The sequence below is a fragment of the Morchella importuna genome (assembly GCF_003444635.1).
Source record: "Morchella importuna strain M04M26 chromosome Unknown Morimp01GS009, whole genome shotgun sequence".
NCBI classification, from domain to species: domain Eukaryota; kingdom Fungi; phylum Ascomycota; class Pezizomycetes; order Pezizales; family Morchellaceae; genus Morchella; species Morchella importuna.
Window position 1 is genome coordinate 941,886 of NW_025763406.1, and position 14,713 is coordinate 956,598.

A 14,713-nucleotide genomic window follows, 5' to 3' on the forward strand; every position below is an offset into this window, starting at 1 on the left:
CTGTTTGATTGGCAAAGACAAAAGTTGGGCTCCAGGCACAGCGGCCAGGTCATCCGCGTCATCAGGGCAGCATCTCGATATCTATTCTATGCTTCCGTTTTATCTATCTTCAAAGACATTAGGAAACGGCTGCTCCTGATAATGCGCTGGCGTTCCGAGTTTTTTCTTTCCTTTTTTCTCTTGCTTCAATCAAAGCCTTGATCAGCTCCAGATACCGTTGAGGTCGCGACAGCCATTGAGTCGAGTTGCCCAATGTCCACCGATCAAGATTAAGAGCGGCAAAAGCTTCCGCTCTGGTGCATGGGCTAAATATAAACAAATTTCCACTTTCAGTTTTTTGTGCTGCCGGGTTGGGTAGTATTTGCTTCCCTTGGTGCCGTGAGCGCTCACGATTCCATTGGTTGGTGCTCCAAGTATATACCTGAGGAAATGACAAAGGGGTCGTGTTTCATCTGAACATCACCTATTCTAGAAAATATAGTAAAGATTCTAGGCTAGGCGGCAAATTAATTACCCCAAAACCTAACCCCAAATCTAAAGAGAGCGAGGGAAAGAGCGAGCGAATCTGCTGAAGATAAGCACTCTAACCGTTATTGGATCCTTATGCGAGCGCGTGCTGGAGACGAAAAGGCAAAGCTTCCCGGGTGAAGAACGTTTGGGTCAGGGTTTCGGCTATTTTTCGCACCTGGTCCAAGCTCCGGAGTAACCTTGAGCTGAGAAAAAACAAAGCACCCGGAATCACTGGCGGAGAGATAATCCGTGTCTACAAAAAAAAAAAATTCCTCAACCACCTACATAAATCCTACTGTATACTAAAGTTCCTACACTATGCGCGTGTATACATGTATGTATGTAGTATCCTGATGTTTAGGATATTCGTATGCTCAAGATTTGCCGCGGGGAGCTTTAATGATTACTTCCCTCTTGCATGAAGGCCCCTACACGATAATGCTCAGAAGCTTAATGCCCGATAGATAATCCGCTCAGGGTATGGATGTTGGGCCGGATAATCACTGTGTTGTGCATTGATTTTCTGTGCGACCGACGTCAGACGTCAGCAAGACAGACTCACCCACGAGAAACAAACTGAAAGCCAAGTTAACTCGGGGTGGGTTCCAAAGTCGGACATTAGTAAATAGTTGATAGAGAATATAAAGAGTTTTGATGATATGCTAATCTCCTTTGCCATGTTCCAGGAAATGTCTGTGTTGCCTCCCCCACCACACTTTCAACAATCCATGTCGTGGGAGCGGGCAAACGTGATAATGATCGCAAACGACGATTGGCAACATACGTAGGTAAATGTAGGTACTTTACTGCTTGGGTAACTACCGCGTAACATTCCGGTCTGGTTGTGAATTCTGAAGTGTACCAACATTTCGGCCTCTATTACCCCACTTCCGCAGATGCTAAGGGGATCGAATCGAATACCTCCTACTCTACTGAGAGCTCTGACAGCACATCACATACTCAGCAAGAGTATCGCATTTTGGCAAATAGGTAGATGCTTTTGCTTCTTCACTACCCTTGTTGATTCATCTACTGCTGGTATCTAAACGACCCTACTACACAGATGGAAACCATTTGCCCACAGGCGCGCACATAACTTCATAGATGTGCACTACACATGATATTACAAAAAAAGAAAATCCCAAGCTAAAGAAATCCCCAAACAAAAAATAGTAAAGAAAATCTAGAAAAAAAATGAAACCGCAGAACAAATCCTTTCCCGTAAAAATGTCTGGGTAAAGGAATAGACACCGCTAGAACGTGGACGCTTTTTTCGGATAAGAAAGGCGCAATCCCAAGGAAATGCACATTATACAACGCTGGTGGGTATCGTTTAATGCTCAAGCAACCTATTACGAGTTTTGTTAGAAAATAGTCAAAGGGGGTGACGGATTGGTAAATTTTACCTCAAGGATCCTTGAACGACAACGTTCTCGAGAATACTTCCATTAGGAATATCGATTGTGCTACCTTCATTGGCAACAATAATAACGGTACCCTTCAGAGTAACCTTTCGTCCCAAGTTGACAGCTCCAGTGATAGTTAAGTGATCAAGCTCAATAATCCTGGGGATACTTGAGACTCTCTTCTGAAAGTCTGAGACCTTCTTGAAGTGACTTCCCAACTTGATCAATGGTGCAGGGCCGAATCTGGCAGAGTCCATGACCAACTGACCATGCTTCATAGAGTACAGGTCAGACTTGACAAGCATCAAGTCAGAGCAGGTCTTGACGGGCAAGAACCTTCTGCGGGGAACATTGACACCGTGAGCGTTCTTGAAGTGACGAATCGCAGCACCGACAGCAGTCTCGAGCTGAACAATGGAGATATCAGATTCGCCCTTCTTGTCGACAGAGAGACTCTTGAAGTTAGGGATAATTTCAAGTTCGAGCTCGTTGTTCTCGACAACACGCTTAATGGCCTTGAGGTTGAGCCAAATGTTGTTGGTGTTGAAGTACCTGAACTTCTTGATAGACTTGAAGTCCTGCTCGTGTTCCTTGGGAACCTGGGCAATTTCAAGAAGACGGACCGTGCCTTCGTAATCAATAATTGTGCCACCCTTGACGTCGGCCTTTGTCTTGTCGGTGAGTTCCATGATGTACTCGGCGTCGGTTTCCTTCATGTGTTCGAGAATGTTAAGATCGACAACAGCTCCCAAGTTGTCGACGTTGCTAAGGAAGAGGTATTCAACTCCGCGTTCAAGCAGCTCATCGAGGATACCAGAGTTCTGGAGAGACTCGAAAACGTCACCGTGGCCAGGGGGGTACCAGTCGGAGATTGGTGAATCAATATCCTTGGAGACAGGGAGGAGAGAATCCTTGAGGACACGGGGGTAACGGGACTGATTGAAGGTCAAGATGTCGACGTTGTGACCCTCGTACTTCTTAATGATGTTCTGGGTATCATCATCGGTGTTGAACGAGTTCATCAAGACAAATGGAACGTTGACACCATATGTACGGTTGAGATACTCAATTTGTCGGACAGAAAGATCAAGGAAGGACATTCCCTCACGGACTTCGATCACGGACTTAGGACCAACACAACCCATGGAGGTACCAAGACCACCATTAAGCTTGAGAACAGCAAGCTTCCCGAGAAGAGTGGACTTCTCAACAGTTGGGAGTGTGTCATAGGCAACAACCTGCGATGCCTGGGGGGGCTGAATACGCTCCCAGTCACTGTAGCAAACGTAAGAAACCAACCAAATATAACGGGGCCCGTGAGAGTAGCTTACAGAGTAGTACCCTTAGCCTTGTCCGTAAGATAGCGTCTGAAAAGAGCGAAGAAGTTGTCCATCTCAGTCTCAAATTTCTATTGGGGTAATATAGTGTTAGGTCCTGACGTCATAATTGTTGGCCCTGGTAACGCAATAACTTCATACCTTCTTGGCTACAGGGTCCTTGACACCATCGGCCATCTTGTTCAGTGCATTTCTCATCTGACTGGCAGCCACCGAAGTGGAGGTGTTGTCAAAAGCCTAAAAAAGGTATCAAGGTTAGCTTCTATAGTTGGGTGGCATCAAAACAATCCCCATCAGCAATTGGGTCGGAAATTAACTTACGAAAGCAGATTGGGTCTTTCCATGTCTCCTGGGCTGGGGAACACCAAGGCCCCCTTCATTGGATTGGGGGAAAAGACGCTGAGGAAGGTTCTTGAATGAAGTCATTGTTTCTGGTTGTGGTGTTTGTGTTTTTTCTGCAACTTGTTCAGGAGTTTCAATTGGTTTAGGAGCTTCGGCTATTGGCTCAGGGGCTTCGACGGCTTGCTTTGGTGATTCAACAACTGGCTGAACTGCTTCGACGACTGCCTGGGGTGCTTCGACGACTGCTTGAGGTTCGACAATTGGCTCTGGAGCTTCAACTGTCGGCTTTGGAACTTCAGTAACTGATTCGGCGACTTGCTTGGGCACCTCAACGGCTGGTTTTGGAGCTTCTACAGGTACTGAAACTGCAACGGTTGGTTGTTTTTTAACTTCGACGACGGGTTTCTTGGCTTCGACGGCCGACTTTTTGCCTACGATGACGGGCTTTTTCTGTTTGCGAGAGAAAAAACTAAACATTAGAAAGCTTCCAAGATGAACACCAATAGAGAGAATATAGATAGATAATCAAGCATAGGGAACTAGAGGCATTTATATTCTGATAAAATGCCTCTAAAAACATGATGGGCATGATGCAAACTAGCTATTGACGATTGATAGATCGATGGAAATCGAAAAAAAAATCGATAGGTACTGATAAAAGCGGGGGAAAGCTATCTCCGCCTAAAGACATGGAGGGTAAAACAACTCACCACTGATAAGGGTGAAAAAGGACGAGATGGGGTCCTGGGAAATCGATGATGCAGACGATGGTTTGCTGAATGTTGCAGGGGAAGGAAGAGAAGAAGGATGATGATGATGAAGAGGAGGGGAATAAGTAGTAGAAGTAGGGAAGAATTGAGAAAGCCTGGTGGATGTTATGAACCCCGAGAATGGTGAGGGGATGAATTTCGGAATGGACCAAGATGACGAAACGAGCAACTAACTTTCTTGGACAAAGCTCATAGGCACACACGGACGCTGGAAATGAGATAAAGGTTATGCTTGCTTCCACGCATGTAATTGGCTTAATACACATAGCTTTCTGCAGCAATGCGTATGCACTGCAGGGCTGCATACCATGGTCACATATTCACAATTTCTTCCTTTACAAACCCTCGAATTTACACGTTCGTTTTCATAATGTTTGTTGCTCGGTCAAACAAACTGAGTTCTCAAGATTTCTTGTTGCTGCCCAGCAGGCAACCGAATGAAGTAGGATTAGCAACGCCTGGGTCTTGGCATGCAATGGCTGCAGCATGCCTGCAGGGATATGGGTAAACCCACCAGCAGGTGGGGAAAAGGCAAAAAACCGGTGTCTCAGCCGACAGGCACCCCGCCAATGGCCAGCTGTATGCTAGTTGGTAACGACCCCTCTCCACTGTCTTTCGATCCATACAACGCCTCCCATCCCACCAAAGAGCCTCTTCATAGGTTTCTTTTCAAACCGGCCACAGGAAGCCTTTTTTTCATTTCTTTTTTGTATTTACTCCGAGATCTTTTGCCTCTCGGGATGCAAAAACGCTCGGTTTTTCCGCACCTGCCTGCAAATGTGCTGTTCCGTAGGAGTAGGAAAGCAGACACGGAACAGAGCTAAAGCCACAATGTGCCGATACCAAAATTAGCTCCCAGCCCGAGTCCAGGCCGTGCGTTATCTGAAGCTTTCTTCTTGATTCTCTAATTAATTTCGTGGCAGGAGAGAGGGACCGTGGTTGTAGTCCATCAACGATTCGCGACAGTGCGTGACATGTGCTGGCAGGCAGGTGTGCTGGCATGGCCTGTCTGGACCTTCTCGAGGATGGGCTGAAGATTTCGGACTGATGCGTATGTTGCGGACTGCAGAGCCCGCAGCTGCAGGGCCGGCTCACGACGCGTAAGAGGATGAAGCTTCTGCGGGCCGCGCCTAGAGTACTTTATTAAAAGTACTCTACATGCCAAAAATGGAAGTTAGTCTGTGTATGTACGCATAGATACAACCTACAAGTACTCTGAGGCTAAACCGGGCATGAATCGTATCAATAATTGTCAAGAAGCCCATTTTTATGGTTATGCTGTTTATGTGTTGAGGAAACTAAACAAACTACATACATGTACGAGGATAAAACGGCTAGTTCTTGGTGACTTGTTACACCCGGTAGTAACCAAGGCCGAGTGACATCCCGGGATCGAGAATGAAGTAATCCCCCAATTGAAAGGCGTGCACGATTTTTCTTCTTCTTTTCACGACAATCGCCCTTATGTGCTCGCCCGCAAAATGCCTCTTCATAAAACTCCAAGAGATGACAATTAAACAAGGGTATTAACCCTGTTGATTAAAGTATCCCTACAATCTCCTTTTTATTTGGAGAAGACCCTGGGCCTTTCTGTTAAAAATCCGGTGTTTCCCATTGGATGAATACAGCAACTCTTAAAAAGATGCTAGATCTGTCATTTCTTCAGAAAGTAAACGATGCATCGTGTTTACACAAAGCTTGGACCACGGGTTAAATCTCGGCGCCAAATCCTCGTCTTATAAATTCAAAGCGATTCGCTTGCTGCCTCAGATCCAGGTTTTCACGCGTGCAGTTAGTTCCCGGTGCACAGTACTACATCCTCGCTGACCGCCTGAATCATATTATTTATTTTTTCTTGGAAAGAATGTAGCGGGTAGATACCGAGATTAGAGATTGGAGTCCCGGGTAGATACTCATATTCTTATTTTGAGTAGGGCGTATGATATCAATATTGTAAGGTCGTCCCTCCGTTTATGCTCCATCTCCCTTCACCTTTTGCAATCTATCATCTACATAATTGAACCCGAGCTATATTGTTAAACAAGACCGTTTGACGATTCGGCCTTTGCGGCCGGTATTAAGTGTCGATCGGTCGCTCTTTGCAATAGGTTGGACCCATGTAGCTTGTCTTATACAATTTTGAAGCTAAACAGCCTTTACTACCAGGTCTTTAGCCTTGAAGCGAATCTCCAGCTTTAGGAGATCTTTTCAATTGTTGGATAGATTAAATTCTTCGAAGGACTTGTGGTAAGTTCATATTGATTGTTCGTACTATTTAGTCATTGCTTGTTGCATTAGAAGTGGAGGTCTAGGGAGTTACCTTTAACAAAATTCACCGTTACGGTTCCTAGATGAAACGAAAAATAGGGGCGGGATAATAAAATTAGCCGGATCATATTCAACTATCTGGATTGTTTATATAATTCTTCGGCGGCGAGTTTAACACCGGGATTCTAGTAGTGCAAACCATTTCAAATGATGTTTGGGGTTGAACTTTTATCCCGGTAAGGACTAGTAATGATAAGATAGGGGTCTTGATAAACTCTAATTATAGTTTCATATTTTAGAAAATGTCTCAATGGTTGAGCTTGTTCCAACGTCCTTTCTTCGTTCCAGGGATAAGTCGTAGTTATAGTGGCACCTCTGCAGGCCAGCGCCCCAAATTTGTTCATTATAGGTATACAAGGCTTTGATCCCCTATTCTTAGAGAAATAATACTTATAAGTTTGCTGTCCCCTAGGCCTTCTAAGGGTTGATCCAGCTACACGCCGGTAACTACACTATGTGCATATCTGCACAAAATATCACTCGACTTCAGCTTGACAACATAAACGCCCTATATACATTTATGTACCCTACCACCTGAGTTTCACGATTCAGGTTCTCAGTTAACGATATAATGGTCGATATGTCCAATTGTCCAATACCCCTACGAAAAGTTTGTTCTAGATTGATCCTCTCATCATCAGGGCTAGGGTTATCTAAAAACAGTCTGCAATATCTAGGTGGGTATACTACCGTTATTCCATTCACTGTCAAGATGAGATTGAAATCTTAAGTTTGATCCGACTCTGATATGACCATGTTACAACGAAAACCTTTGCTCTGTACTCGAGTAGGAACTGCCCTGGTATTAATCCCCGGACAATCTGCCGAGATTCCCCCGTCGCATGCATGAGGCTCTTTTTCAAGAACCCCTCCTTCGTCATTACCCCACTACGTACAGCCGCTGTCTCCAAGCCTTTGATGTCAATTGTTACGCTGAGGACATCTCCCCGAAAATATCCCCGAAAATATCCCCTAAGAAAACCTGTTTCTATCATAGCCCAGGGCAAAGAGAAGAAACTTTCTAAATGTATGTATCAGTTATGCGGCAAATTTTTTCACCGTAGACGCACATACCAGTGTTTTCCCGACAGGCAAAACTCTATGGATGGTGAAGACACAAATACTATGTATCTTTCCCTTTCCTCGGGCTTATCCCTCTCTAAATATTCGCGCAAACGTGCAGATCCGCCATCATCATCCTATGGATCGGATATTTCCGGGATAATCAAGCTTCTCTTATGAGATAAGGCAAAACCCCTCCACTTTCGAGTTTTTAGTGGTGGCGTATCGGGAATGTTTGTGCTTTAGCAATCTACGTCTTGGCATACCCTTGATGTCCCTCTCTACCTTCAGTCTTCCGGTGAAGAGCAATTTAGATTTTTTGGAAGCTCCCGACGTCTGTGTTCGAGTCTTAACCAACCGCCGCGGTCAAAACAGTAATTATCCCACGGGAAAATAAGAAAGGTTGTTATTTCCCACGTGTTTGTCTAAATCTACCTTTAACCCCACTCACTAATCAATCTAAAACGAAAAGAGTCTCAAGTTTTCAGAAGTTCATTATGGCGTCGAAAGCTCCACCAGGAACCTTCAAAATCTTATACTTCTCCTCCGCTACTACCATTACAAAAAAGGACAGCGAATTTCTTCCAGCCCCGTTAGCTCTGGGAAAGTTATTCGATACTCTCGATGAAAACTATTCGGGGATAAAAGCGAAGGTCTTAGGTTCTTGTATGGTTACAGTGAATCTGGAGTATGTGGATATCGAAGAGGATGCAGAGAGGGAATTGAAAGAGGGCGATGAAGTGGGAATAATCCCACCAGTCAGTTCTGGATAGAAAAATACAGAGTCAAGGCGAAGACGAGGCGAAATTGAAGAAGCCTTTTATTCGATAAAGCATTGAGGAGGAAATTTTACCTGCAATTGGCCCATTTCAAGTTCTCGGATTTTACTATAATTGCGCTAATACCCGATTACGATCCGAGTGTCTTACATTTCCCAGACACTATTTACTACGTGTGAGCTTCGCTTCTTCACCCACCTTGGCCCGGCAGTGTTGTGGATGTGGTGTATACCAAAACCACCAATAAACTTCACTGGTCCCAAAATATGGGTGGATAACTCCGCCACGGACAGACCAGAGAGAGCTCCACGTCTCGAGCCATACAGACCCCACGATCCCCGTTATACGCTAGTGTATCATCCTCAGTTCTTTGATCTACAGCCGCCGTGTCCGGTGCGGCAGAGCTCGAGCAATCATTATCGACTATTTCGGATCATCTTACGCACGACTTGTCTTGCTGTTGCTGCCTCTCGTCATCCCAACCCCATCCATCCTTATGCATGGAACCGGAGGTACTTTTCTGCCGTCTTAGTGGCGGTCGCCTGACCGTTTCACCGGGAACTAGTTACATATCCTCAATTGCGCGTGGTGCAGAATGTGAACCGTCTCTCGCTCGGTATTCGCTAATTGCCGTGACTGTGTCTCCTTAACGTTGATGGTAGGTGGGTGTAGGGCAGGCAGAGCAGAATAAAAAATTGAGGAAGAATTTGGTGATTGGATATGTTCTGACGGTATGTTGATGAAAGAGTGATCCAATTCACGCATATGTCATGAATTATCACTCGCATTAGGCTTTCCAAAGGAAAACCTTTCTTTTTCCTGATCCTCGTGTCTCAGGTATAAAGAGTGCATTTCAGATACCGCAGAAGCTCGAAGAATTGGCTATCTCTGACCAAGGATTATCTTTCCAACGATTGGCTGAATGAGATCGATCTCCATCAGAATTTTCCCATAGAAGTAACTTTGATCAGGCACTATCTAGCCAATTTTTCGAGTTTTGGCAGCATATCCAACTTTGGAATACTAATTTCCGTTTGCACAATGTGCTACTAGAGTACGCTACGGCCCTTTAGCTTGGAAACGTACCTCGAAATGCTGCATACTGGTTAACCTTGGAATTATATGGAAGTTAGAAAAGCTCTGATACTTCAGCTGAGATAACAATATTTTCATTTCCACTAATTCCAACCCGTCCTGTATATATCTCTTGAAGAGGGGTGCTTTATTTAAACTCCATCTAGAAGGGGTTAAGAAACGCAGACACAAATCACTGCGTTTCTCGTAATTTATGTCACGTCGCGTCACGTTGTAGGAGCAAGGAGCAAGGAGCAAGGAGCGCGTATGTAGCTTCAAGGGAGCACGGTATCACATGACACCGAGCTTCCTTGCCTACGGCGCACCATTCTAGAACCACAACAATCCTTCTTTCGAGGATCCTTCCCCTCTCAAACGGCCAGAACACACTGGGTTGTGCGCCAAAAAGCTCCGCCATCGCGAGCGAGTATCAAAGCGTTGGATCTTCTTCAGCCGGGTAGAACTACCTCGAGTGTTCGAATGTGCCGCGCCCCTACATGGACGCTGTCAATTCTAAGACCCAGGAGGAAAGATCATGATCGAAATATCCTGTTTATATTGCACTCTGAGGAACAACTGGCAAGTGATTTTCAGATCACATCGAAGGAAGATGCCTACATAAATGCTTTTTGATCAGTTGAGAAAACGGATGAGTCGGGGCATGCCGAAAACCGGGAGGAAGTAGAGTATTCCTGTTGGTGGTGGTGCACTGGTGGTGGTGGTTGACAGGTCATCTTTGCTGCTAGTTTAACTACTATTCGAGTCCAAACCAACTTATCTCCACAAGATGACCATGCACGAGCATTTTTTGTTTTGGAATCAATTTTCTGGTGTTTGCTGCAGACTCAGTTCAGCTCAAGAAGTAGTTACACAGGTGCTCTCTGACTGTGATACCACGACGCCGAGGGACGTGCCTTTCCATGGCTTATACATATTAATTTTTGTTTAATTGGAAAACTCCTCATTTCTCGAGGTCAAAACATTTTGGGCATAATTCACCGTAGGCAGCCAATTCTCGCGGGCCTAGGTTGCCGTGGCGCCGTTGTTCCGCCAGAAACCATCCATCTCAGTTCAATTGGACCAGGGTTCCTGCGTTTGGACTGCACAGGATATACCTACCCAGTTGGCCAACAGTTTTCTCAGCTTTGCAAAGCCGTATGTATGGTATCATGTAGGAGGTACCTATCAAGTTCCAATGCAGCACGGCGGGCAGCAGCTTTACCCACTCTGAACTGTAGGCAGAGTACTCTCTAACTCTACTCCACCTGCCATAGGTGTTCCACCTACCTTCTCTGCCCACAGCTAGGCACATTTGGGTGTTCTGATACCTGCTGCTGCTGCTCCTCTTCTCTATTCAGGGTCCGAAATGTACAGCTTTACATCTGCGCGTTCCCGAATGCCGATGTCTCGCTTACTGGAGGGCGGGAATCTCAGCCTCCCCCACAAATGAAACAATTTGAGTGGAGCCACGAAGCGGCAACACACCCGCTAACCACGCACTGATTGTCACCAACAGCAACAGTCAGTAGCATGTAGTCCAACGAACGGTGTTCACCCAGTCTGCCGGGGCCCCTACCGTCCGGGTCCTGTAAAGAGACACGCTGCACGCATACAGTCTCTGTTTTTCGACGTGGAGGCAGGGTGGAGTGCACGTAACTTAGATAACGTGAGACCAGGTATTGGTGATAATATGATCTAGCGATATTTAGAGTGAGTGATTGAGTGATTGATTGAGTAAGAAGACTGGTGGTTGTTGAGACACCAGGAAACTCTTCACGCGACCTTGCTTTTTGCCCTTCTTCTTCTTCCTCTTCCCCTTCATATTTCTTCCCAGTTGTTTGTCCTGTCCGTTGTTTTTTTCCCCAACAAACACCCACCCTCTAAGAATCTATACTACCAGTCTTTGAAAATCATGTCTTCTACCACATCAGGGTCAAGAAATCAAAGCCAGCACCACCAGCCCACCCGCCCAAAGGCACCGAGTTCAAAGGCTTCGTCCGTTGACACTGGATACTTCCAAGAAACACCAAGGCTCAAGAACCAATTCAAAGATGATGTCGCTATCCAACGGATTCTTTCTCGTACGCTTCCCCCCTTTTTTCTTCACATGCACGGCGTTCGTTCAACCAGCTAACAAATTTGTCAACAAGTATATCTCTCACCCGTGCTCCTAAAGCCTCTCCACAAAGAACTTGATTCACTTGCCTCAACAGCCCTTTCGCCAAAGGTTCTGACCTGGCTTCGCGATGCCGAGACAAATCCGCCAACACTCGAATCACATGACGCGTTCGCCAACCGAAACGAAAATCTTCGGACATCCGTAGGCTGGCGAAAACTGTCAGAGCTTGGCGCTCACGAGGGAATTGTAGCCGAAGGTTATGAAGGGAGATATGGAAGGATTGGACAGTTTGCAAAGTATGTGTCTTCCGTCCCCCCTTAAAACTATCCCGGAGTTTAACAATCGTAGGTACTACATTCTGTCTCCATCATCCGCGATTACAACATGCCCATTTGCCATGACCGACGGTGCCGCCCGTCTGCTGGCACAGCAAATCCCGAAAGCACCGTCTTCAACCCAGGGTAAAGTCTTTGCGAATGCCCACTTTCGCCTGATCTCGCGTGATCAATCGACGAGGTGGACAAGCGGCCAATGGATGACTGAGCGTCCACCAGGATCAGAGGTTGGCCGTAGAGAGACGATAGCAGTCTACTCCCCTCTTGCGGAGCCTACAAATTTTGATGACGTTGATGAGCTGGGACCCTGGATTATCGATGGCTACAAGTACATCACCTCGGCAACAGATGCCGACATGACTATCCTACTTGCGAGGACAGCAAGCGGGCTAAGTGCCTTTTATGCGCCAACAAGGTTGCCCAATGGTGACAGGAACGGAATCAAGGTTGTGAGGTTGAAGAAGAGCACCGGAACAATGGCATTGCCTACTGCCGAGTTGGAATTGAATGGAATGCGGGCATGGCTGATCGGAGCAGAGGGCGACGGTATCAGGGAAATAAGTACTGTATTAAACGTTAGCAGAATCCACAACTCTGTTACAGCGGTGAGCTTCATGAGGAGGGGTTTGGCAATTGCGAAGGTATGTTATTGTAACCTTGAACCTTACCGCGACAAGAGTACAGTACTGATGGAAATAGGCATACGCCAAGGCCCGTGTTGTCGCGAAAAACAGGCCGCTCTGGACGATGCCTCTGCATTTGCGGACGTTAGCTGGCCTGGAGCTACTGCATAGGGCTTCAACGCACTTGACCTTCCTCACTGTCCACCTTCTTTCGGTCATTGAAGACTCCGCTTCACCCACCTCCATCAATTCCTCAGGATACTTATATGTACCTTCGTCGGCCTCGGCGATCCAGCTTTTCCGCATACTGACACCAATGACAAAGGCTCTCACTGCAAGGTTGGCCATGATTACTTTGTCGGAGTCCGTTGAAAGCCTGGGCGGAATTGGACCCAATGAGACTGAAGAGCCCATGAACATTGCCCGTCTACTACGGGACACACAGGTTTTGTCCATCTGGGAAGGCACAACAAACGTCCTCATCACAGATCTAATTAGCGTCTTGAAACGAACAAGTAGAGCAGGAGGGGAAGGAAGATCATGGGAGGTTATTAATGAATTCGTGGAGGAGAACCTGGGGCGCGGCGGAAGAGCTGGAGAGGCCGGAGAGATCCTAGAAAGATGCAAGGTTGTTCTATGGAAAGAATGGAAAGAATTTGAGAGCATTCTTGACACAAGGAGTAAGGAGGAACTTACCCGTTCTGGAAGGGCTGTTCTCTGGAGACTCGGCTGGGTTATCTGTGGTGTCCTTCTGATTATGGATGCCAGGCGTGACGGAGACCGTGTTGCAACGGACCTGGCGAAGCGATGGATCCTAGAAAGGGGCGGCATCTGGGGTTGGGATGATGATAGAGGAAATGAAGAGGAAGAACGACGAGTGGAGGACAGAACAGGGGACGACTGCCTGGTTGTCTTTGGAGAGGAGCTTCCAACTGGCGCAGAAGGACGACCTAAATTGTGATTGTACTTATACCTGCTGATATTTCTCATCTCATCACAGCATTTTCATTTTTTATTACAACAGGCGGGCGACGTTCCTTTTTAATTTCTTATATCATGAAAAAACTACTGCATGGCGGGGTATGATAACGTTAAGACGAGCATTTTAAACTGTGTTGTGGGAGGGTGTTTTTTTATTTATTCATTTTTATACCATTCATTTTATATTTCATTGTTATACTAAACTGTTTTATTTTGCTTTTGCGGATTCGAGTACGTTAACTATACACTTTCTTTGACTTTGTGTGCTTGTATGTCTTGTTGTGCTGTTGAATCTATCATCCGTCTCTCAAATCATCACCCATCCTAAGCTTTCTTTGAAATCTGTTTTGAATCAAACCGTTGAGGCCCGGTTGAGTTTCGAATTGGATGATCACAGGCCAAGACTCTCTAGTTAGTGATTAGTGAGAACAAGCTTTTACGGGTGTGGGGTGTGGGATGTGGGGTGTGTGGGGCGGTGTGTCTCGAGTGCGATTCTATGATTCTCAGCGCGCGCCTTTGCTTTGTGGGTTCTGGTGCGGATGCTCGGGACTGTACGATTGCAGGAGGATTGGAATGAATGGACGAGAGTAAGTGAGCTCCAGAGTACGTGTGCTGCAATTTAATTGTAGCATGATTTACAGTTACCTGTAGCTATCGCTCGAACGAATATTGTATGTGCATGAAAAAGTGTCATTGTTATCATTGTGTATAATTAGTGGGGGTAGAATGGTAATTATAGCTGTTTTCATATTGTCTGCCGACTCCGGATCACATAAACATTAAGTGACGGCTCATTTAGGCAATGCTTATTACTAGTAACAGCTAGATCACATATACCCATACCTAAGAGAGTAATTACGGTTTCCTAACTCGGGAATTACCTTACGTGTGTGTAATCCAGTGCGGACAGACAATGCGAAAACTGCTGTAATACCTTTCTAACTATATGTATTGAAATCGCTGACTCATCTGTCGGTCCTGATAGTGGTCGAGAGACCGCTGAAATTATTTAATTTAACTGTCACTTTGAAGCTATCCGATTTGTTT

General features: G+C 45.9%; 2 protein-coding genes across 2 annotated transcripts; one reads left to right on the forward strand and one right to left on the reverse strand.

The window, feature by feature from the left end:
* Positions 1 to 1,843: 1,843 nt before the first annotated feature.
* On the reverse strand, positions 1,844 to 4,558 carry LAJ45_04024 (uncharacterized protein; the record flags this gene model as incomplete). Its single annotated transcript, XM_046113606.1, has 7 exons — positions 1,844 to 1,859; positions 1,917 to 3,191; positions 3,248 to 3,324; positions 3,395 to 3,490; positions 3,575 to 4,045; positions 4,306 to 4,307; positions 4,540 to 4,558. The coding sequence occupies 7 exons, from the start codon at positions 4,556 to 4,558 to the stop codon at positions 1,844 to 1,846; spliced, it is 1,956 nt and encodes a 651-aa protein (XP_045973335.1).
* A 6,962-nt stretch (positions 4,559 to 11,520) lies between these two features.
* LAJ45_04026 (uncharacterized protein) lies at positions 11,521 to 13,646 on the forward strand (the record flags this gene model as incomplete). The annotated part of the gene is made up of 4 exons (XM_046113607.1): positions 11,521 to 11,689; positions 11,759 to 12,023; positions 12,076 to 12,703; positions 12,762 to 13,646. 4 exons carry the CDS (start codon positions 11,521 to 11,523, stop codon positions 13,644 to 13,646), a joined length of 1,947 nt encoding a protein of 648 aa, XP_045973336.1.
* Between the last annotated feature and the right edge of the window lie 1,067 nt (positions 13,647 to 14,713).